This window comes from Bubalus kerabau, chromosome 6 (genome assembly GCF_029407905.1).
Source record: "Bubalus kerabau isolate K-KA32 ecotype Philippines breed swamp buffalo chromosome 6, PCC_UOA_SB_1v2, whole genome shotgun sequence".
NCBI classification, from domain to species: domain Eukaryota; kingdom Metazoa; phylum Chordata; class Mammalia; order Artiodactyla; family Bovidae; genus Bubalus; species Bubalus kerabau.
This window is the reverse complement of record NC_073629.1, coordinates 79,507,880-79,533,055: the sequence shown is the minus strand read 5'-3', so window position 1 is coordinate 79,533,055 and position 25,176 is coordinate 79,507,880. Positions and strand designations below refer to the sequence as shown.

Here is a 25,176-nt window from a genome sequence, read left to right as displayed (position 1 = left end):
AGAGATAGGGGAGTAAAGATACAAACTACTAGATATAAAATAATCTACAAGGATAAATTGTACAAGGGGGATATAGCCAATATTTTATAATAACTATCAATGGAGTATGCCCTTTAAAAATTGTGAGTCACTATATTGTTCTTCTGTAACATATAATAGTCTATAGCAACTGTCCGGAGAAGGCAATGGCACCCCACTCCAGTACTCTTGCCTGGAAAATCCCATGGATGGAGGAGCCTGGTGGGCTGCAGTCCATGGGGTCGCTAAGAGTCAGACATGACTGAGCGACTTCACTTTCACTTTTCACTTTCATGCATTGGAGAAGGAAATGGCAACCCACTCCAGTGTTCTTGCCTGGAGAATCCCAGGGACAGGGGAGCCTGGTGGACTGCCGTCTACGGGGTCGCACAGAGTCGGACATGACTGAAGAGACTTAGCAGCAGCAACCATCCTTCAATTAAAAAAATAAATCAGGGATGTTCTTGCCTTCGGACCATTTGACTTCCAGTTTCCTCAGACAAATATTCCCTCAGAATCTGCTTTGCTAACCAGATCACTCTGTTTAAAACTGCAGCTCTCCTGGAACTGTGTTCCTTCTCCTCTTGGCCTTTCCCTCACCTTCCCTCACTTTCTTTTCCAGAAAAGGAATCATACTGTGTTGCCTCCAGGGACAGCATAAGGTTTGCTTCTACTCTAGGTGTTTTTGATCATCTTGAGAGGTACTTTACCCCCTGAAGCCAGTTCTCTGGGGTCAGATTTTCAGCCCAGGTAAGGTCTATTGGTTCTCTGCCTTCTGACTCAGCACCGTGACATTAACCAGGGGTATTTCCAGATATAAGCAAGACTCCCTACGAAGTGGCTGAACAGTGAGGGCTGTCTTTGTCTCATGGAACAGGAACATCAGAAGTAGATAATCCAGGACCTTACATTACTCATTGGAGTCCTTTTATCTTCTTTTCCTGCCACCCTGGTCCTTATCCTCAAAGCCGTAAGATTGGTTATTGTCTGTGCATTGATTTCCCTGTTTCAGGGGACAAAAAGAGGAGGAAAAGAGTAAAAAGCAAAGGATAAAGAGCTGTCCTAGGTAGAAAGGTTTGTCTTCTCTAGGTTGAACATTTGAAATTGCTGGTTTTCGACCTTAAAAAATAGCAGTTTTTTTTATGTCTGACCTAAGATTTAGGAAGGAACCCCTTTCCCAGAGACTTGCACCTACATCTCACTGGCCAAAACTATGTCACCTGGACACTCTTAGCCTCAAAGCAGAGTAGGAGACTGAGACTGTGTGAGCCTCTGGGCAGCCAGTCCCATGCCTACCTTACAGTCTGGCTCTTTCTGGGTTGTTTATCTTCCAAGATTCTGTTCAGTCCTCTGCTTTGTGTTATTGTCCTCAGAGCTTCTGTTACTGGGTGGGACACCACACTTTCACAGATCTAAGGATTCTCAGCTCTTTGCTGAATTCCTGCTCCACACTTTGACAGGTTCTAAGATCACATGAAAAAATTTGGGTCTGCTATGTGATATCTACAAATCTTGGAAAACTACATTTTAGGAGTAGGGGCGAGTAATGACAAAATCTCAGGTCTACTGTCTAAAACCATACTTTCATTTCTGTTCTACATTTGTCCTGTGTTGCCATTGCTAGCCAACTGTAGAACTGAACTTCTACATTTTTACACATATTTTTCAATTTGACCCTTTAGTTTTTTCTTCTATCATGATTCTACACATAAGGAAACTAAGGTTCAGAAGAGTTAAATCCGAGGCCTCTCTTTTAGTTAGCAAATGGCAAGGCTTCTGTTCAGACCCACATCTGTCTGTCTCATTCTGAGCCTCTGCATGATCCATTACATTAAACTGCTTCTAAGGAGAGCTTTTCCAGGGCAATCATTTCCCACTATATATAGGACCCCTTGAGTCACTCTGAGTATTTCTTAATGGGGCTGACAACACAGAGAAGCTTAACAGTCTCAAGCAGTCACTCCCACAGTTAGAGCTGCTGAATTCTCTCTAATTCTTGGGCTTTCCATCCCCTACGTAGTCCCTTGCTCACACGTGGCTCTAAATTTGTGAAAATGTCAGAAAGCATATTCCAGATGGAAGGATAGTCTAGGAAATAGGAAGAACATAAGCAGAAGCAAGTCATATGGCTCTGGGAGAGTGTGTAATTCAGCCTGACTGAAGCACAGATAAGAGATCCAAGCACAGACGATCAGGTTCAAGTCATACCATTAGGACCTTGACTATCTGACAGAAGAGTCTGAACTTTCTTCTGAGTCTGCGTTAGTGATGTATTAGAGTATTTTGTGGGAGAAGGCAATGGCACCCCACTCCAGTACTCTTGCCTGGAAAATCCCATGGACAGAGGAGCCTAGTAGGCTGCAGTCCATGGGGTCACTAAGAGTCAGGCACGACTAAGCAACTTCACTTTCCCTTTTCACTTTCATGTATTGGAGAGGGAAATGGCAACCCACTCCAGTGTTCTTGCCTGGAGAATCCCAGGGTCGGCGGAGCCTGGTGGGCTGCCTTCTATGGGGTCGCACAGAGTCGGATACGACTGAATCGACTTAGCAGCAGCAGCAGCAGCAGAGTATTTGGTGTAGGAATACAAATTGCACTTTGTATTTTGTGCTGAAATTTTTAAAAAAAATATTTGAAAACTGCCTTGAGTACCCACAGATATGATAATCCCACTGAAGGAATTATTAAGGGATGTTTGAGAGTATCCTGCCCTTTTCTGTCATATTTTTTCTAAGATAACAATGAAATTTATAGTTTGTGCCTCAGGAGAACTGTTAGCCTAAAAACAGAAAAAAAAATCAACTATTCCCAAACTCAATTTTCCTAATAAGAATAAAAGTTGCTTCTACTTATATTAAACAATCAATACATGACCTTAACCATCTCCCAATTCTGTATTAAAATAGTTCCTAAGTTGTAAAACCTGTGTGGAGAAATAGAAAGTGTATGATGGCTTCCTTGTCTAGAGTAGGATGGTCATAATTCAGAATAGAACTTAAAAAAATATGTTAAAGAATATTCAAGAAGTTAAATGACTCATTTATAAAACTGAGAAGGAAACATGTAAGAAACTCAGCTAGACTGCGTAAGGTGACAGCTTTTATTTGTCCAAGTAACGCCACATTACTGAGGTCGCACAGAACACAGTACATCCATCTGTGAGTCAGAGATATGTGAGTCATAAACACTGCGTGAAGAGCCCTCTGTCCTTTTGATTACTGAACCTGATGTTTTGGTTTGACTGGGTAATTTACCAGTAAGTTAAGATAATTGAGTATTAAAGAGGAAATCCATGTTGAGAGAATTGTTTGTGAAAAGATAAAACAAGGAAATAGGATTATTGACAGAACTGAGAAAACATATTCAGGGGATGTCTTTATCAAATAAATTAGCCCTTCCAATGACTTGTTTAACTGTTCTGAGTCAGTCAAAGCATGGAGAAGTAGGAGAAGCAACTGAAAAGAAGAGAATGCTTTGCCAGTTTGTTTTTGCAGAACTTAAATTTGGAGGCGATGCTTATTGATGTTATTTAAAAGATGGATTTGTAAAGTAACAATGCCCTTTCCAAAATAAGGAGTCATGAATAGGAATTGATATCTGAAGAGGAAAGTGAATTCACATTGGCTAAAAAATTAAATCTTCTCTATCTACTTCAAAACATGGATCCTGTAATTCTCTTTTGAAAGGATTGCTCTGGGAAAAAAAGCTGAAACCTGTCATAGTGAATTAGGGCTCTCATTCTCCTTGTGAGGGTCAGGTGTGAGGTAAAAAGGATCCTCAGGGTTCCCCAAGGAGACTGTGCTGGTAGGGCCAGCCCCGCCCACAAGCCTGACTGGCCCCACCTTAACCTTGGTTTGGGGGAAGGAAAAGAGTCATTGCCTACCCTGGTGAGGGCAAACTGTGACCTGCTCAGAGGCATTTGGTTTAAATTACAGGAAGATTTAATTTCCAAAAATAATGGCAAAGAACAGCAAAGCCTGGAGACTTTGCTTAAGCTCTAATAGAATCATGATACCATTTATTTTTGGAACGTTGACATCTCTGAAACTCTTCAGATGCAAAATCAATGCTAAGTAGTTTTATAGAAATTGGATGCATTTTACATAAAATTACCACCAGAGCTGAGGACAGTGATGCATAAAAGCAGTGCAGACAGTGTTTCGAATATACTGAAAAGCACAGTCTGGGCCCCTCTCTGGCAGCCTCTGGCATCTGCACCACATTTTTAAACATTTGTCCTTTAAATAGTCTTTGTTCCTCTTGAAGTTTCCAGCCTCTCAGCCATTCATTGTACTGTTATTACATTGTTTTAAACACATTAGTGCGTCATTAGTGAACAGGTAACATTTTATACCATGATAAGAGCAATGATAAAATCACATAGGAAATGAGTGTAGATAAAGAAAAAACAAATCAGTGAGCTGAGACCAGGGACTGTCCAACATGTAGACTTAGGAAAGACAATGAAACAGGAAGAAGAGCAGGAGAAGATGATATCTTGAAAGTCAAAATAAGAGAGATTTATGTCAAATGCTCCTGACATTTTGAGAAAGATGGTACCTAAGAATTAATCATTGGTTTGGGCAAGATGTAAGACACTGATGATCTTGACAGAAGGAATTTCCTATGAAGTACTGTGAACCAAATCTTCATTATGGTATGTTAAAGTGAAAGAAAGTGAAGTCGCTCAGTCGTGTCCGACTCTTTGCGATCCCATGGACTGTAGTCTACCAGGCTTCTCTGTCCATGGGATTTTCCAGGCAAGAGTACTGGAGTGGGTTGCCATTTCCTTCTCCAGGGGATCTTCCTGACCCAGGGATCGAACCCAGGTCTCCTGCATTGCAGGCAGACACTTTACCCCACCAAGAACATAAATGTTGAGGAAATGGAGACAGCAGATAGAGGCAACATTTTGAAGTGTTTTGCTTAAAAAAAAAAAAAAAAGTCTAAGAAAGTAAGGCAATAGATGGAGAGATATGTATAGTAATCACAAGTTTTGTGTGTTTTTTAAGTTTATTCCTTTTTATTGCTAAGTGGTATTGCATTGTATAAATATTTTATAATTTGTTTATCCATTCACTTGTTACATTTAGGTTGCTTCCATTTTTAACTACAACAAAGTTGCAATGAGTTTTTGACAGAGACAATCATATTATCTATGAACAGAAACAATTTTACTTCCTCTTTTTCTAGTAGAGATGCCTTTGTATCTTTGTCTTGCCTATTAAACTGACTAGAACCTCTAGTAAAATTCTAATTAGAAGTGATGAGAACAGACATTCTTTTTCCCTAATTTTAATGGTAAATAATTCTTAAGTATGATGTAGCATTTTTCTTTTTAGATTCTTTTTAGAATTCACAGATTCTTTTTACCTGGTTGAGAAATTTCCATTCTATTACTAGGTTTCTGGAAGTTTTTTTTAATCAGGAATAGATGTTTAATTTTATCATATTTTTTCCTACATCTACTAGGATGATCATATTTTTTATCTTCTGTCTATTAATATGAATTACTTTGATTAACCTTTGAGTGTTTATAACAACCTTATATTCCTTGGATAAAGCCCCCTTGATCATAGTTGTCCTCCTTTTTATATATTATTTGATTCAATTTGCTATAATTTTGTTAAGTACTTTTGCATGTGTGTTCATGGTGGAAATTACAGTTTTCTTTTCTTGGGTTGTCTTTGTCTAATTTTAGAGAAAGCGTCAGAGAAACGCTGACCTTATATAGTGAGTTGGGAAGCATTCCTTCTTTTTCAATTTTCTGAACGAGTATGTAGAATTAGTATTATCACTTCTTTAGATTTTTGGCAGAATTCACCAGGGAAGCCATCTGGGCTTGCAGTTTTCTTTGTGGGAATGTTTTACATATTAAAATACAATTTCTGTAATAGATATAGGCCTATCACAGTGTCTCTTTCTTCTTGAGTAACCTTTGGTAACTTATTGTTTTCAAGAAATTTATGCATTTCAGCTTTTGTCAAATTAGTTGTCATATTTTGCTATTATTTTTATAATAACTTTAGAATCTGTACTGATGTCTCCTCTCTCATTCCTAATATTGTTAATCCATATGGTCTCTTTCTTTCCCCTGATAAATCTGGCTGAATGTCTGTCAGTTATGGTGGTTACACAAAGAACTTATTTTGGCTTTGCTGATTCTCTCTGTCTCTTCCTCTAGTCTATTTCCACTGTAACCTCTCCTCCCTCCTTCCCCTCCTCCTCCTCCCCATCCTCCTCCTTCTACTTCTTTGGGTTTCATTTTCTCTTGTTTCCCCTAGTTTCTTAACCTAGAAAGTGAGGTCATTTATTTTATTCTTTTCTAATAAAAATTTAGCACTATGGATTTCCCTGCTTTAGCTGCATCCCACAGATTTTGATATGTCACATTTTTACATTTAATTCAGTTAAAAATACTGTTTCTCTTTGAATTTTATCCTTAACTCATGAGTTATTTAGAATGTGTAATTCCAAATACATGGAACATTATTAGCGTTCTGGTGTGATTTCTAATTTAATTTCACTCTGATCAAAGGACATATTTTGTATACTTGAATTCTTAAAAGCCTGTTGAACTTGTTTTATGGCCTAGAATATTACCTATCTTGGTAAATGTTCATGTGCACTTGAAAAGAATGTGTATTCAGTTGTTGCTGAGTGTAGCTCTCTATCAGTCAATTAGGTCACATTGATAGTGATTTTTGAGCCTTCTATATATTTGGGGGGCTTCTATTTGATCTATCAATTATTGAGGTTATGCTTGTAAATTGCTCTACTTGTCCTTTTTTGTTTCATGCATTTTGAAATAATGTTGTTAGGCACAACAGTTGTTAGAATTGTTATATCCTCTTTATCATTGTGAAATGCCCCTCTTTATCCTGTTAGTAGTCTTTGCTCTGAAATCTGTTTGTTCTTTTAATATGGCCATTCTAGATTTCTTTTGATTAGTGTTATCATCATACATCTTTTTTCATTCTTTTCCCTTTAATTTATTTGTGTCTATGTATTTAAAATGACTTCTTATAGGCAGCATACAGTTGAGTCATGCTCTTTTATCCATTTTGAAAATGTCTGCTTTTCAATTATGGTGTTAAGACCACTTACATTTAAAGAGACTGTTAATATGGTCAGGTTTAAAGTTGCCATGTTGATATTTATTTTCTGTTTGTCTTATCTGTACATTATATACTTTTTTTTCTCCTTCCCTGCTCAGCTTTGTACTCTGCTCCTTCTCTGGAAGATAGAGAAGGACAGGGAAGGCTGGTGTGCTGCAGTCCATGGGGTCACAAAGAGCTGGACATGACTGAGCAACTACACAACAGCAGTAGCTCTGTTTTGGATAATTAAGCACTTTGTGCTTCCACCTTATTTCCTTAGGCGTAGCTCTTCATTAAAAAAAAAAAGGAAAATTAATGGTTACTTGAGGGCTTCCCTGGTGACTCAGATGGTAAAGAATCTGTATTCAATGCGGCAGACCCAGGTTTGATCCCTGGGTCAGGAAGATCCCCTGAAGAAGGTAATGGCTACCCATTCCAGTATTCTTGCCTGGAGAATTCCACACAGTCTTTGAATAGGGAGGAAGTGTGGGGTTCAGGAGCCTTTTTAGTCAATTATATTTTTCAGATATTTTATAGTCCATGGAGTTGCAAAGAGTCGGACCTGACTGAGCGACTAACACTTTCACACTTTCACTTGGAGATTCTAGTATAAGTTTTAGCTTATGACAGTCTTCCTTTAAGCAGTACCTACAGTATAATAACTTTTCCACAATAATTTCGATTTCTCCCTTTGCCTTTGTGAACTTACTGTTATACGGCTTACTTCTACATGTGTCATAAATATCAAATATATTATTTTTTTTGGCTTTTCAGTCAATTATATTTTTCAGATATTTTAATAAGAAGCAAAAAACCCTTCATTTTTTGTGTGTATATTCAAAGTTTCATCTGATATTTTCCTTCTGCCTAAAGGATTTTCTTTACCATTTCTTATACTTCAAGTCTGCTGATGATGAATTCTTTCAAATTTTATCTGGCAGAAGTCTTCGTTATTTTTTATTGTGGACTTTTTATTGTGCTTAGATATAAATCTTTAAAGTTTGATTATTTGCTGATATGCAAAATGGAAAATGATGCAGGAGCAAATAAACCAGCACAGTCTTTGAATAGGGAGGAAGGGTGGGGTTCAGAACAGAAGACTTGACTTCACATATAATCATGGAGTTTTACTGATGGTAACAAGAGGAGAGACTGAGCAGATATTTATTGATAGGAGTGAGTTAATTGAATCCGTTAATGGTTCCAATCAAACTGAGTTTAAATCCAAGATCCACCATTCAATAGCTGAGTGGTCTTCAGCAAAGTATTTAAACGCTTTGAACTTCAGGTTTCACATCCACAGAATCATGTTAATATCTTCCCCACAGAGTGATTATAGCAATGAAATGAGTTAATGTCTACCAAACACATAACACATAGCCAGGCACACACACTGTGTCTGTAGGAAAAAAAAAAAAAAAAGTGTCACCTTTATAATTTTACCGCCGAAGTCAAGGAGAAAAGATCCTGTGACCTCATTTTTCTACCTCTATTTCTCTTATCTTCCTTCTCTCACCCCTCCCTCCTTTCCAAAAGAACATATTTAAAACTCAAATACCAGGCTGTCTGCAGGTGCAGTGTTCAAGACTGATAACATTTGGAGGCCAGATGTTAACTGATGTAAACACTATTAAGTGCTCTGTAGACCAGAGGCGGAGGCAATGATTTCCAATTTTATGATTATTTGAGTTAATAGCAAACCATACTGCCACTCCCTCCACCCTCCTGCCTCCACCAAAAAGGAGATATATAGCCTATTTGTTCCCAAAAGAATGTAGTTTTTTGAAATACAAAGTTCTTGAAATATTAAGTAGTGTCATTTCACAAGCTTAGGACTGGAAAGGCAGCCTCAGTGCAGACCTCAACACCTACTTGGAAGTTCTCTCTAAGAGGTCAAGGACTTGTGAAATTTGATCTTAGAACTAGTTTCATTTTCTGAAATAAGTCCAGAGTAATAATCACAAAAGATGCTTCAAACCTGTAACAAGTTTTTATGCCAACTGATATGTTCAATTTGAACTTCCTAAGGATTCGTGTGGGTGAATGCCAATGACAGGAAATCAATAAATGAGTCCTTCTCCTAATGAAGAAGTATTGTTTTTAAAATAGCAATTAGTTGGATCTGCTTTGAATCAATAAGTTGATTGTTGGTGTTTAATATACTTACACACTCATTTATTTATTCATTAATCCACTGAATAGACATTGATCCACAACTAGCAATATGTCCCAGGCACACTGCCAGGCACTAGGTAATACATTGTTAAATACAACAAGTGATCCTCTTGAAGCTTGGAGTTTTATGCAAGAGGATGACAATTTCAAAACAATGTGCAGACAAATAGATGTAGCAAAAAAAATTGTAGTAGTACTGTGATGCAAAGGGGCCCTATTTAAACAATGGGTTGGGGAAGGAATTTTTAGTAGGTGCCTTAATCCAAGGCTTAAAGAACAAGAAGGTAGCCATACAAAGAGTGGAGGAGATAATAAGCAAAGAGCAGCATTTATTCATTCATTCAACAAATATTTGTTCAGCACTTTCTGTAAGCCAGGAACTATTCAAAGCAAAGAAAATATACCAGTGAACAAACACACATGCAAAACTGCTGATGTGGGAAAGGATTTGACATCTTTCTGGAACAGAGAAGAAGTCCTTGAAGCTGAATCATACTGAGCAGAAGAGGGGAGTGTGGTACAAGCTGAGGTGGCAGTGGCAGGGGTAATACTATGTAGAGATTTGTAATCCAGGTAAGGAGTTTGGATTTTATGCCAAATGCAATGACATGATTTGCTGTATGTGTTAAGGAATTGCTCTTGCTGTTATGTGGAGAAAGGTTTGGAGGATGAAGAGAGGGTATAAGCAAGGAGATTCATAGGGTGGCTATGCTAATTCAAGTGAGATTTTAATGCCCTGAAACAGTGGTAGCAGCAGAGATAGAGTGTACAGTTTTGAGGTAGGAAGGATAGGACTTGTTGATCAACAGAAAAAGAGGAAGGGGAGTTGAGGAAAGATGTAAAATCATGGATGATTCAGCTGAAGAGATAGTGGCTTCATTTACCACAATGAGGAAGACTAGGTAAGTGGATGGAGGAGGTTCAGACTAAAGATTAAAATAAATTCAAGTTTTCTGGCCCAAGTTTTAAATAATGAAATCAATACAATTTGAAAAAGTGAAATTCAGTATCTCATGGGGTTAACATGTCCCCCATTATTGGAGTATATACAAGCATACCAAATGACCGTTTACCTACAATATTTTAGCTATAGATTTCAAGCAGAATTCTGTAACTGGTTTCCAGATGGTATGTGAGAATTTATAAAAGAAAGCAACAGTTTCTTGAAGCCATCACTGGTTGAGTAAAAAATGGTTTTCCTAAATCAATCTCATTTCTCTCAAAGGTGATTTCACTTGCCTTTGAGCTACTGGAAGCTGGCACTGTATTTCTTAATAAATACTTTATTTCATTAATAATTAGGTTTATAATTGGCAGGGCTACCAAACTTATAAATGAGAGTATTTATATCTTGTTAAGACACCATTTGAATATCTTTTGCGATAACCTCTTAGGAAGAGTAGTGAATGTAGACTGAGAAATATAGAGCTGGTAAGATAAATTGTACATCCCAAGGGCAACTAGGTCAGTAGCAACACAAAGAAGTAAGTTCTCAACCTTATGGTAAGTCTCCACCCTCCCACACCACTGCTTTATAAAGTCGACATACAAAACACATTCCCACACAGCAGCATGAGAATTCTTCTCATCAGGAAGACCCCTACCTTTCCTGAGAATCACTGCCTTTACTGTTATTCTGTCTTGGAAAGTATTAGTGGATAAAAGTTTGAGAGTAAGTTTGCCAAATTTTAACCCTAATTAGGAAACATAGAGAAACATATACTTTATAACATTTTTATTTCTGAAAATTATTTTTTACGTAGAAATAGACAGGCAGATCACTTTGTAAGCATGTTAGAAATAATGTTCTTGTAATTATGAGGTAGGTCTGTTTATATTTGGTACTAGTTTTCTTGTGCATCAAATCATATAGGAATAGCACAGTGTGAAGTTACTAAAGGATCATTAAAAAATGCTCCTAAACATTTGAAACAAATATTTTTAAATGACCCTCATTTTATAATCCCATTAGAAAAAGTAGGCACTGGTATTACTTTTTTAATTGATGTATTTCCCTAGTGAAATGTTAATAATCTGAGAAAGGATCTCAAGCAACAAATAAATGAACTTGCAACATAGAATCCTCAGCCAAAGGAACATCAAGAGGAATATTCATGTCATTTCCATCCCTAACACCATCAACATCAAGGAATGAGGATGATCATTGACAAGCAGGACCATTTGCCTTTTTCTTAGGCTTCCCTGGTGGTTCAGATGGTAAAGAGTCCACCTGCAATGCAGGAGACCTAGGTTTGATCCCTGGGTTAGGAAGATCCCCTGGAGAAGGAAATGACAACCCACTCCAGTATTCTTGCCTGGAGAATTCCATGGACAGGGGAGCCTGGAGGGCTACAGTCCATGGGGTCACAAAGAATCAGACATGACTGAATGACTAACACACTGGGCTCGGTGCCTTATGGAAACTATTACAGCCTTCTTTGCAGGTGGTATTTGGTAACAAACTCCTCCTTCTTTTCAAGGCGATCACAGCAGAGGGCAGGAGATGACTCCACATCCCCACACCACTTACATTTGCTTTTGTTGGAGAAGTACATCTGTGCAATCTATGGAGGGCATCAAAGAGGAGTCAGAATAAGATACTTGGTTTCAAACCATTCATTCCTTCATTTTGTTTATTCATTAGACATTTGCTAAGTACTTCTGATAGACATGACCCTTAGCAATGGGATAAATAATATGAAAAATAAGTTCTGTGTCTCTGAGTTTCACAGCCCTTTGTGGGCAGATGAGATTGCTAAAAATTCTGCTGGACAAGTGCTAGTGGAGAGATAACGTCAATAGATAGATATCAATGCAGAGCGAGCTGTATGAGACAATGGAACAACTAACTGAACTCAGGGAAAAGGAAAATTATATCACTAGCTTACTAAATGGCACCATATTTAACCCCAAATATCATTTGATCCAATTTTTTAAGTTTAAAAGTGTGTGTAAATGCAGATTGGAAAAAAAAAACATAACACAATTTGTTACTACCTCTGTCTGGTTTCAACTCAAAGGACACCATCTGAGGAAGGTGGGTGGTGTGCCCAGTATAAACAGTCTATGCAGCTGTGTAGAGTAGGCCTGCTGACACCCAAACCAGAAACATTCTTCTCTATATGTATGTCTGCCACACTATTATGCTTTATCTTCTCCATAGCTTTTATCACTCTCTGAAATGATCACATTTGATTTATTTATTGTCCATCCCTCCCCACAAGGACCTTGTCTTACACATTGTTGAATTCTCAGGTCTCGAATAACTCCTTGTTTCATAAATATTTGTTGAGTGAATGAATTATCACAACAGTATAAAACCACTCTAAATCACTCTTGAGAACCAATATTTCTTTTGTTTTGAAAATCTCTGCAAGATATGTTTAGGTGGCACAGTGGCGAAGAACCCACCTGCCACTGTAGGAGACATGAGAGACACAGGCTCAATCCCTGGGTTGGGAAAATCCCCTGGGGAGGGCATGGCACCCTGTTCCAGCATTCTTGCCCGGAGAATCCCATGGACAGAGGAGCCTGGCAGGCTACAGTACATAGGGTTGCAGAGTCAGACACAACTCAAGCGACTTAGCACACAAGCATACACGTAAGATATTTGATCTCAGACACACCTTAGAGATCTTCTATGGATTCATGTCTTCATTCATTTCAGTGGGGAAAGACTAAGGCTTGGGTGTAGGGGTGCATACAGAGAGTCCCTGTTTCATATCAAGTTATTTTTCTCCAGAGCAGAAACTGGAAGCCAGGGCTCCAGAATCCCAGGGCTCTTTGGCACTACTCTGCTCCCTTGGTCTAAACCTCTCTGTGGGGAAAGTAGATTTGGAGTATTCAGTGGATGTAATTTTCAAAGGTGCTAGGAGAAAAGGAAAGCCATGCTAAGCTGCTTTTGCAATTCAGATGAGTTGAACATAATAGTTTTCTTGCCTACTCTATGGGAGGGAAGTCAAGACTTTGGAACTGGATTTTTAGGGCAAGACTGGGATATTCTGCTGTAACTATAGCCAGAGAGCTGCCTGCTTTCAGCAGGGACATGGGCTCTGCCTCATGCTGGCTGTGATTTTGCACAGTTAAGTCCTTCATTCGAAATTAGGACTCACTGCAGCTTGCAAATTAATTCTATAAAGGTGGGTCACTGTAACTATGGGCAAAATGCATGCCCCTGTGCAGCTTCCCCATCCACAGGGACCAGGTAGCACAGGGAGGTGACAGCTAATTTAAGTATATAAGGGAATGGTATATTTTATCAAAGTGAAAAGCAAGCATTAGAAGGTGTTAGTTTCTGAGTATAACTGAGGGAAATGTTTTCCAACAGAACTTTAAAGAAACACTGCATTTTAAGAATATACCACTACCTGCAAACACACACATACAAACATACACAATAGCCAAACATATACCTTATGATACACAAAAAAGTTCTCCAAAGCTGCAACTCCTGGCGTGGAATTCTTGACACACTGCAGGGAGGTTGGGGAAAGTGGATTCTCTCGATTCCATCTGGGGACTCCTCTGAGGTTTTACCTGCCGGAGGTTTTAATCCAAATAGAAATGGCTTTTTGTCAGATAAGAGATAAAAACTGGTGAGATGTATTCATTCAATAAATGTTTGTAAGATGCCTTCTGGCATGAAACTCAGTTCGAAGCCTTAGGAATACAAAACGAATAAGGCTTAGTCCCGGCTTCAAGGCCACAGTCCAGTGGAGCGAGAGAGATAAGTAAACAGAGAAATCCAATCCAGCGTGGTAGGTTCTGGGCTCAGAAAGGGTCTGTGGGGACACGGAATCCTGAGTGCAGTTGACAGGATGTAATTAAAAGAGGCCACATTTGGGGATTTTTCAAATTAAGTTTCAGATTTTGGAGCCTTCTGTTTTCTCCTTTTGGAAATGAGGGGAGGAAAATCAGCCCAGAGTTGTGAAAATTCGATGATATATTACCTAGAGAAGGAATGAGTTGTCAAAGAAAAGTCTCCTCTGATTCAGAAATGAATGATTCCTAGGATGTTGCTTCAGGACTCTTTGTTACAGAAATTGGGGTATGCACAGGTAATTAGGGATCTAGAAACAACCACCCTGGGGACAATTGCAGGCAATTCTGCAACCACCTGGCTTAACTTGAATTCTTGAAAGTACAGCTTCTCTTGGTGTAATAAAAGGTTTCATGTACACCTTGTGCTTCTGTTCTTTATCCCCGATTTTTCCTCCCAGGCTTATGAATAAGGCTTCAGTCCTATTTCTCCCTTGGAGACTGGCAAGCAGCCCACCTTCTCCGGGTGGAGGCTGGGGAAGCTGTAGCTGTCTTCTGCCACCTGCTGGCTCCCTCTTAGCACCAGTGTGGGGCTGGCTGTGCGTGGACTCCCAGGGAATGGAATCCATTAGGGGAGAAAGAAGGGCAGAGAAGGTTCCTGCTTTTATTAAAAAGCAAGAGATGAGAAGATGGCAGACAGAAGCTGGTACAGGAACGCTTTTCTCATCATGGGGGTTTGTCATAAAGCTATCACCGTCTTGAACATCTAACCCAGTGATTTTTGTTCAGGGAGAACAGTGCTTTTTATTTATTTTTTTTAATTTTTATGTTTAGATCATTGTCTCACAAAACTTATCAAATAAGTTAATGCCGCACCTGCACAGACTCATTTGAAGGAAACAGTAGAAACACCTGCCAGTGGGAATTGAGATTGAGGGTAGGGAGGCAGGAAGAGGGAAGGTACATGAGGAACATTTCACAGTGAATTGCAGTATTCTTTCGTTGGTTCAGCCAGCATTTTTAAAGACCTGTTATTTATAAGGCTCTAATCCAGATCCCTTGGCCCAGTTCAGTCGCTCAGTCGTGTCCGGCTATTTGCAACCCCCTGGACTGCAGCACATCAGGTTTCCCTGTCCATCACCAACTCCTGGAGCTTGCTCAAACTCATGTCCATCCAATCAGTGATGCCATCCAACCATCTCATCCTCTGTTTTCCCCTTCTCCTCCTGCCTTCAGTCTTTCCCATTATCAGGGTCTTTTCTAGTGAGTCAGTTCTTCTCATCAGGTGACCAAAATATTGGAGCTTCAGCTTCAGCATCAGTCCTTGCAATGAATATTCAGGACTAATTTCCTTTAAGATTGAGTGGTTTGATCTCCTTGCAATCCAAGGGACTCTCAAGAGTCTTCACCAACACCATGGTTCAAAAGCATCAATTCTTCAGCACTCAGCTTTCTTTATGGTCCAACTCTCACATCCATACATGACTACTGGAAAAACCATAGCTTTGACTAGACAGACCTTTGTCAGCAAAGTAATGTCTCTGCTTTTTAATATGCTATCTAGGTTAGTCATAGCTTTTCTTCCAAGGAGTAAGTGTCTTTTAATTTCATGGCTGCAGTCACCATCTGCAGTGATTTTGGAGCCCCCCAAAATAAAGTCTACACTATTTCCATTGTTTTCCCATCTATTTGCCATGAAGTGATGGAACTGGATGCCATGATCTTAGTTTTCTGAATGTTGAGTTTTCAGCCAGCTTTTTCACTCTCCTCTTTCACTTTTATCAAGAGGCTCTTTAGTTCCTCTTTGATTTCTGCCATAACGGTGGTGTCATCTGCATATATGAGATTATTGATGTCTCTCCCAGCAATCTTGATTCCAGTTTGTGCTTCATCCAGCCCAGCATTTCACATGATGTACTCTGCATATAAGTTAAATAAACAGTGTGACAACATGCAGCCTTGACATATTCCTTTCTCTATTTGGAACCAGTCTGTTGTTCCATGTCCAGTTCTAGCTGTTGCTTCTTGACCTGCATACAGATTTCTCAGGAGGCAGGTAAGGTGGTCTAGTATTCCCATCTCTTTAAGAATTTTCCACAGTTTGTTGTGATCCATACAGTCAAATGCTTTGGCATAGTCAATAAAGCAGAAGTAGACATTTTTCTGGAATTCTCTTGCTTTTTCTATGACCCAACGGATGTTGGCAATTTGATCTCTGGTTCCTCTGCCTTTTCTAAATCCAACTTGAACATCTGCAAGTTCTTGGTTCCTGTACGGTTGAAGCCTTGCTTGGAGAATTTTGAGCATTACTTTGCTAGCATGTGAGATGAGTGCAAAAGAATCTGCTTGTCAATGCAGGAGACATGGTTCGATTCCTGGGTCAGGAAGATTCCCTGGAGGAGGAAATGGCAACCCACTCCAGTATTCTTGCCTAGAAAATCCCATGGACAGAGAAGCCTGGTGAAATATGTTCATGGGGCACTAAGTGTTGGACACATCTTAGCGAGTAAACAAAAACAACAAATCCAGATGCCTGGGATACAAAAGTGAGTAATATTGGGTTACTTCTTTTTGGGGGTTAAGAATCTATTGGAGAGCAGCTAGATAAGAAGATGGTTAAATAAAGGGAGAATTAAACAGAGATCACAAGTATTGTGATCCTGTATTGCTATAAAGACATCTAGTGGATCACAAAGAAAGAGCATGTATCTAGATCGAACTGGTAGCTGCAATGTTAGAAAATATTTACTGGAGGAGGTGATATGAGCTGAATTTGAAAGGGTGACTTATTGGAAATAGTGGGAAGAAGGGCATTCCAGTTATGGGGAGCACTACCTCCCACACGCAGCATCACGCACTACCAACACTGCTTTGGGAAGCTGAGACCTCTAGAGTCAAAGCAGGAAGAAGTTGTTAAAATATTAGGTCTTTGATAACAAGTGATTGATTTAGTCCAGGGTGATCTGCCAAAGCATGCTGAATCACATAGGACGGCAGCATACAGAATCCTGGACATCAGAGGGCAGGACTGGTGGTGGGGAGCTTGTTTCCGATCCTTGGGAAAAGGCTGCTTTTCATACTATTCCAGTCCATATGCTGGATATGGGCAGGTACCATCAAATATTCAGAAGCCTGTCCATGACTTCCTCTCAATTTATCCGAAACTTCTCAATGAACTCATCCAAATATTGAAGTACTTGTAAGCTCAAAGATATCAATGATCATGGAAAATGCCTCAAGAGGTTTGGAACAACTTCTGGGTAAACTGTTAAGTTCCATAGGCATGGAAAATGATGATTCTAGAAACGGTGCAGTATGTGGAAAAAAAAAAAAAAACTTGTGAAAAAAAATCATGATTTAAGCCTGCAGGAAAAATATTAATACTCAGAAAAAATATTAAACTGCTAATGTTTTTTCTCTGTTGTTTACATTTTATATCACATCCTTAGTTAGTTTTATGATAATATTTTTTAATATAATGAAGCCTAAAGGTGAAATATGGCTTCCCTGGTGGCGCCAATGGTAAAGAACCTGCCTGCCAATGCAAGAGATGTAAGAGATGCAGGTTCGATCCCTGGGTCAGGTAGATCCCCTCGAGGAGGGCCTGGCAACCCACTCCAGTATTCTTGCCTGGAGAATCCCATGGACAGAGGAGCCTGGTGGGCTACAGTCCATAGGATCACAAAGAGTTGGACATGACTGAAGTTACTTAGCACGCATGCAAAGGTGAAATATGGGTGCTGATTAAGCCACTTCCTTCTCCAAAGGCAGAAGCAAAAAAACCCTAAATAAATAATTACTCTTTTGTACGTTAGTTTCCGATATTTCAGATTCCACTTTCCCCCTAATTGTATTTCAGTTTGTGTGGTGTATTTGTTTTGCTTGTTAAGTCTGTCCTGCGTCTTGCCCTTGCCCACACCCCTCTTCCCACCCTGGCTCTGTGGGATGCATTGTGATGTCTGTCTGCTAATTTTGCTGTGACTGGGGCTGGTGTCTGGTTGGTGATTCATGTTTGTTCCTAAGTTGTACATCTGTGTTGGTTGCTTTGAAACATGCCCCAGGGAATATGAAAGGCCTTTTGTCTCCCTGAATCTGATTCTTTGCCCCCAGGGAATTCTTCTTTGGCTTCTGAATTCTGGCAAGCTCTTTTATGAATTTAGGCAGGGTAAAAAAGAAAGAAAAACGAAAACAAAGGGAAGCAACAGGGAGAGAGTTTTAGGGTCTGGGTCTAGTCCCTGCTTACCTGGCAGGACCAAACCTCCTGGATACAAAAACTGGGGGACACATGCTTTATGACATCTACTTAAAAGGTAATACTTGTGGACTTGTTTTCTTCCCACTAGGAATTCCTGCCTGCAGCAGGAAAGAGGGCAGATTGAGCCCTGATGGAAACCCTCAATGGAAAAAGTTCTGACAGTTTGGTAGGCATACCCACTTGGCAACTCTTCTAAGAGTTTAGCACAGACATACACAGAAGTGACATTCATAATATTTAATGACTGGTACCGCATGGACACTGACCAATTAAATGGACACAGGCCACCGTGCTGAAGCTGGAGGCCCCCTGCTGTTCCAGACATCAACCCTTCAGTTACTGGATAACCAGGAGGTCCAGCAGCTCCTGGAGGGTCTGGGGGCAGGGGCTGGCTGCCAGCTGTTACCAAAGTATTTCAGTGTTTTAATACCCATTAAGGATATATAGACAGAGACCAAATGAATTACTGCATGGTTACTCATAAAAGTTCAAAGCTTATGCCCACTCTTGAGCTTTATGTAGTCCCAACTTTACCTATTAAGAGCCTGCCATCTTTGTCTTAAAGAAGAGTTCAGAGCTGACATCAAGACCTAGTCGTACTACAGGCTCCAGGTGGCACAAAGAAGTCCTTATCCACAAAGGAGCTCTTTATTTTGCTCAATGACTAGTATAGACCTCACCCAAGGGAAATTTGTGAGTCAGCTTACATTATATTTTCACTTGCTGTGATATATTTGCCTTACAACATAGCTTTACCTCCGGGCAGGCTGGCAACCAGGCTGAAATGTGTGAGTGATTGCCCACCTGCCTGCTTGCCTACAGAGTCTGAAAGACCGTCCCATCCCAGACCATGAGCCTGCTGTGAAAATCCATCTGCAGTACCATGAAAGCCCAAATACGTATATTGGATTGTTATGGCTCTTCCTTGTCCTCTTCATGGGAGATTCTCACTTGCTGCTTCTTATCAGACACCTAGAGTCTGCGGGTTGGCTAAAAGCAGCTTCTCGGAATGGTCTCTGGGGAAGCATTATAACCCCAGATTCTCTCATTTCTTCTTTCCCTGTTTCAGTGAAACGTACAGCTTCAGCATAATTTGCTGCCTCCCCTGCCTTCACTCCAGATAACGGCCAGCATTGCTCATAATCCTACTGACTCTCTACATACCAAGCACAACTTTTGTCTGAATGTAGAGACTGAAAGGAAATTTCACTCTACCCAGAAAGCCATTCAGAAGCTCTGTGATTACAGAAGTCTGACGTTGTAGAAAACTGAGTTGGAAAACTTGGATTTTCCAATTCTCCTTGCACATTTACTAGCCTATGCCTTCGTGCAGGCATTTAAAATCTCTCGAAACCTCATCTTCCTCAAATGTAGAGTGGAATCATACTATGGAGTTCACAGGGTCATGATAAGGATTGTAAATGAAATAATAAATGAGAAAGCCATCTGTAAACTAAAAACATCCACCGCAAGAACATAGGCTGGAAGAACTAGTGAACAAAAAGAATCACAAATGTAGAAATAAATCATGGCAGCTGGATGAGTATGAAGTAAGCCCACTACTGTCGTCCAGCCTGGAAAAGAGAGCATCCTGTAACTTCTCCAACAGCTTTCTGCAGAGCTTTAGCTGGCGGGCAGTGAGTGGTCTAGAGAAATGCTAGGCAAGAGGGTTACTGCCAGTCTGATGTTGTGCATGCAGGAAAAATATAGAGAGGATGGTGGAAAGCACGGGAAAGACAGAGTACCTAAGGTAATACCAGGACTGGGAGAGAGAAAATAGACAAAGTCTACTGCTTCTGCCTGTGTGGTCATTGCACAGAAATGGTTCAAATGAATCTGGACTTGAGGGTACCATTCCAGAGTGAGGGAGACTGACCAGAAATCTCAACGATACTCTTTCTTTTGAGTCAATAGCTGCATCCTCTCTCCTCCAGAAAGAAAGCTCTGCTGCCCTGAAGGCCTATTTGGCATTATTAGATTAATTAAGTCATTTTCTGTGCTTAAACTTGAGTATGAATGGTAAGTTGCAGACTGGGCCTCCCGTTTAATCAGCCAGTGGATGTTTTCAGGATAGCACTTTGTTCCTAAAAACATTCAGAAATATGCACATTGTATCTTTAATGAGACTGTGGTATTTATTTATGGCAGAAAGAAGTCTCCCAGCTAAGAAGACTCATTCAAGTGATAGTTGAGTGTCTGGCACTTAGAGCTGTGTTAGATGCTGTATCTGGAGTTGCTTATTATCACCAGTTCATTTTATGAATTTGTTAAAGTTATCATGCCGCTGAAAGGCCATAGGACTTTGCGCTGGGGATCCAATCCTGGCTCCACTCTTTGCTAATGACTAAACTTCTGTGGACTGTTCCCTTTATATAAAATAGAGGATTAGATGACTTTTTATATAAAAGATATTGAGGATGACTGCAACTCAGAGCTGTTTGGAGACATAAAACTCTCTGTGGCATGTGAAATGCTATGTAATGTGCCCAGCACGCGTGGTTCTCTGTGTCTGTATGTCAGTTCTCATGTGACTGGGTTTTTTTCTTTCTCTTTAAGCTTTGATGTGGAAAATGGCCCTTCCCCAGGTCGGAGCCCACTGGACCCCCAGGCCAGCTCTTCTTCTGGGCTGGTTCTTCATGCCACCTTCCCCGGGCACAGCCAGCGCAGAGAGTCCTTTCTGTACAGATCAGACAGCGACTATGACTTGTCACCGAAGGCGATGTCGAGAAATTCTTCACTTCCAAGTGAGCAGTAAGTACGAGCTGTCTGGCTCCCTGTCTCACACTTACCTCACCTTTAACACATCAGAAGAGCAACACTGTTCCCGTTTAACACAAGGGAAGAGGGAGAAAAAAAGTGAACAGGAGCAGAGATGACAATGATAACCACCTTAAGGCCATACATGCTCTCTTGAGTGCGAAATGTATAGAGGATCCACAAGAGTGTTTAAAAACCTTAGGCACAGTGTTTGCTTTACTTCTGTTATTGATACTTTTTTAAGCTTTTGATTTTATACTGGAGTATAGCCAATCAACAATGTGATAGTTTCAGGTGGACAACAAAGGGACTCAGTCATATACATACATGTATCCATTCTCCCCCGAACCTCCCTCCCATCCAGGCTGCCACATAACACTGAGCAGAGTTTCCTGTGCTAAACAGTAGGACCTTGTTAGTTATCCATTTTAAATATAGCACCTTGTACCCAAACTCCCTAAGTATCTCTTTCCCCTAGTCTCCCCTCCCTGCTGAAGTTCATTCTCTAATACTTTAAAAAAAAAAAACAAACAGCTTCATTTCCTGAACTGCTGAATTGTTTATGGCACAAGAACCTTAACAGTTTTTTGCAAACCACAATCTGACTTTGCAAGGCATGCGCAGTTTACATCAGGCTATAGCAGAGAAGGAAAGGTGGTTGGTGACATGCAGCTTCTCTGAGTGGCCTTTGCTGGGTAACATTTAGTGAATTGTCATCTAGTACATGTCTGTGTCCCTTCTCTGGAACCTTGACACAATGCCCACTTATTGCCTGGCTCCTAGGTGAGACAGGACACACTTCCACCACCCTATTAAGCATGGCTGATGTTTCTGTTTTGCTGCTATTAACTGGAGATCTCTAATTTTTATTTAAAGAACAGCGACAGGGTTGTGTTACTTATTTATTAAGTTTCTGAAACCAAATAAAATTGGATGATGGAATGCGAGCCTTAAAAGGTTTCTGGGCACACGTACAATTGTTTTTAATATCATATGTTATAAAAATATCAGTAGCTCCCTAAAGTCTCCAGACTGGAAAGTTCCACTGGGCTCTCCTCAGTTGTTGGAAAGGAAGTGAAAAAGGGTCACCCTTTTGTGAAAGGGGCACAGGCCATTTTAAACCAACCATTAAGATAATATGCCCCAGGGCACTTCTACCAGCTAATTTTAATAGAAGCATGTACTCAGTCGCTCAGTCGTGTCTGACTCTGCAATCATATAGACTATAGCCTACCAGTCTCCTCTATCCATAGAATTCTCCAAGCAAGAATACTGGAGTGGGTTGCCATTTCCTCCTCCAGGGGATTTTCCTGACCCAGGAATAGAACCCAAGTCTCCTGCATCCTCTGCATTAGCAGGTGGATTCTTTACCATTGAGCCATCTAGAAAGCCCTTAATAGAAGCACTCCTGCCCTAAAACATCTCAATCATTGGTGGACCAAAACTCATTTGGCTAATATTTACTGACAATCAGGGCTTCCCTTGTGGCTAAGCTGCTAAAGAATCTGCTTGCAATGAGGGAGACCTGGGTTCGATCCCTGGGTTGGAAAGATCCCCTGGAGAAGGGAAAGGCTACCCACTCCAGTGTTCTGGACTGGAGAATTGCATGGACTGTACGGTCCATGGGATCGCAAAGAGTCAGACACAACTGAGCAACTTTTACTTTCACTTTCTCTACTGAAGCTCACCTATGTTCCAGGCAGTGTGCCAGGCTCTGGGAGTAAAAGATGAACAGAATAGTGGAAAAATCACAGAGAAGTTAAAAAATAAACGTTATTCTCAAAAAAGTTGCATGTTCTCAGGAAGGTTACAGTTACATAAAAAAGAGAAACTCTGGTGTTATGTGGAAGGAAGCATTCAGTTAGTGCATACCAGGGAGCCCTGTTTGTTTACATATGTTATTGTTTTTAATCTTTGCAACAGTCCTGTCAGGTGGGCGGCATTATTATCTCTTCTCTATAGAGGATGAAACAGAGATTCTGAGAAGTTGAGAAACCTACCCCTCCCATATGACTCTGTGCCACGCTATTATCCCTTGATGTAGATAAGACAGACAGTTTTGTACAGACAAAACTTTTGGACTCTGCCAAGGCAATGGCACCCCACTCCAGTACTCTTGCCTGGAAAATCCCATGGACAGAGGAGCCTGGTGGGCTGTAGTCCATGGGGTCGCTGAGGGCCAGACACGACTGAGCGACTTCACTTTCACTTTTCACTTTCATGCATTGGAGAAGAAAATGGCAACCCACTCCAGTGTTCTTGCGCGGAGAATCCCAGGGATGGGGGAACCTGGTGGGCTGCCATCTATGGGGCCACACAGAGTCGGACACGACTGAAGTGACTTAGCATGCTCTTCAAACTGCAAAGTAGAATCTCTACTAAGAGGTAGAAAAGGTGAATGCAGGGTAGATACCTCTTTGCTGTAGATCACGTAGCGCTAAGGAAGTTTCTGACCAAGGCTCAGATGCAGACTTTGACAGTGAACATACCTGGAATTCTCTCTTCCACCAAAACAAACACCTTTCACCTTTCTCCTCCCTGGGCGGAAGATGTGGCAAGATGGAGGTAATTAGAACCTCATTCACAGTGTTTCATGGGAGAAAGACTAACTTTGGACAGCAGCTGGTGGCTCCCCCAGACTCATGACAAACAGCTTGATGTGTCTCCGGGTCACTCAGAGGCTTCCCAGCAGATTCTAACCAAATTTCAAATTAAACTCCACCAATTCCTTACTTACAATCAAAAGGTTATAGAAATTTTGAACTTGAAGAGATCTTAAAGATCACAGTTCAACTCAGTCTATAGCTGTAGAAACAGACATCTAGTTCTGAATGACTCTGCATCCAGGATCCCTAAATTAATGGTTAGCCTCTTTTCAGTTTTATCAACCAGCAAAAATTTCCCCTAGCTTTAGAACCTATAGAGTGTTGCCAACTTTAGATTTAGACAGATACGAATTATATATGCAAAATAACTAGTATCATTCTCACTTAAAAAAACAAACAAACAAACAAACTTTAAAACATGGGGCACACTTTCAAAATAAAGAATAGTCCTTCCCAAGAAAAAACATTTGACAACATGATCTCATCCTGTCAAAGATACTGACAACAAAATATATTAACATTTTTGAGTGAATAAAAATAGCACACAATGTTGTTTTGCAAATATTTCAACATGACAGTAAAACTTTCATATATTTGTCAGTTTAGGAATTTATATTTCTAAACACAGCAAGAAGTAGGACTTGAATATCCAGATTCTTCTGGAATTTCATTTTATCAGGACTACGTTGGAAAATCCCGTTTTACATAGGTGTGTACTAAGTCTTTTCAGTTATGTCCAACTGTTTGTGACCCCATGGACCATAGCCCACCAGGCTCCTCTGTCCATGGAATTCTCCAGGCAAGAATACTGGAGTGGATTCCCATTTCCTCCTTCAAGGAGTCTTCCCAATCCAGGAATCAAACCCAGGTCTCCTGTATTGTAGGCAGATTTACACAGGTATCTTGAGCTAAACTAAGTCATTCTCTCAAAGCTATTTGACCCAACTATTACTCTTCAGGATGACTTGACATAAATAGAGGAACCACAGTCCCTGAACCTCTTGCTGCTTCTCCTGCCTTCTATTCACAAAGTCAAGAGAAAGAAGGACAATAATAGAGCTGGAATCTTCACGTGAAGGCTGTGGGGTAAGGGCTGCAGCGTGTTCCCCACTCAGGAGTCCTCATATCCAGCACAGAACAGTCATGAATGTACATAAGAGATAGAACATCCTGCATAATTCCTCGGCGTTAAATCTTAACAGTAGAGACCATGCTGTCTTTTTACAGCTTTTCATCTGAACTCTTTCAGGAGGAAAAATATAGGCAGGGAGAATGAATGAACAGATGACTAAGTAAAAATGTGAATGGAAAACTAAAAGGGGCTTTAACATACAGCAACAAAAGAGATTGAAAGAAGGGTTTCTAGTAAAGAAAACTAGATGACCATTGGATCCCAAAAGGAAGTTCCCCATGCTTTCTTAGATGCGGCAATAATTTATTGATCTCTCTTCAGTTCCTGTGTTCTGGTCATCTTTAATGGAGTGTGTCTATATACCAAAGGCCAGTT

At 40.3% G+C, this 25,176-nt stretch overlaps 1 protein-coding gene across 1 annotated transcript in view; it reads left to right on the top strand.

The window, feature by feature from the left end:
* PDE4B (phosphodiesterase 4B) overlaps positions 1–25,176 on the top strand; it is a 650,415-nt gene that overhangs the window by 475,676 nt on the left and 149,563 nt on the right. Inside the window, exon 4 of the mRNA XM_055585558.1 lies at positions 20,863–21,057. Coding sequence (XP_055441533.1) covers positions 20,863–21,057 — 195 coding nt within the window. The remainder of the gene's footprint in view (positions 1–20,862; positions 21,058–25,176) is intronic.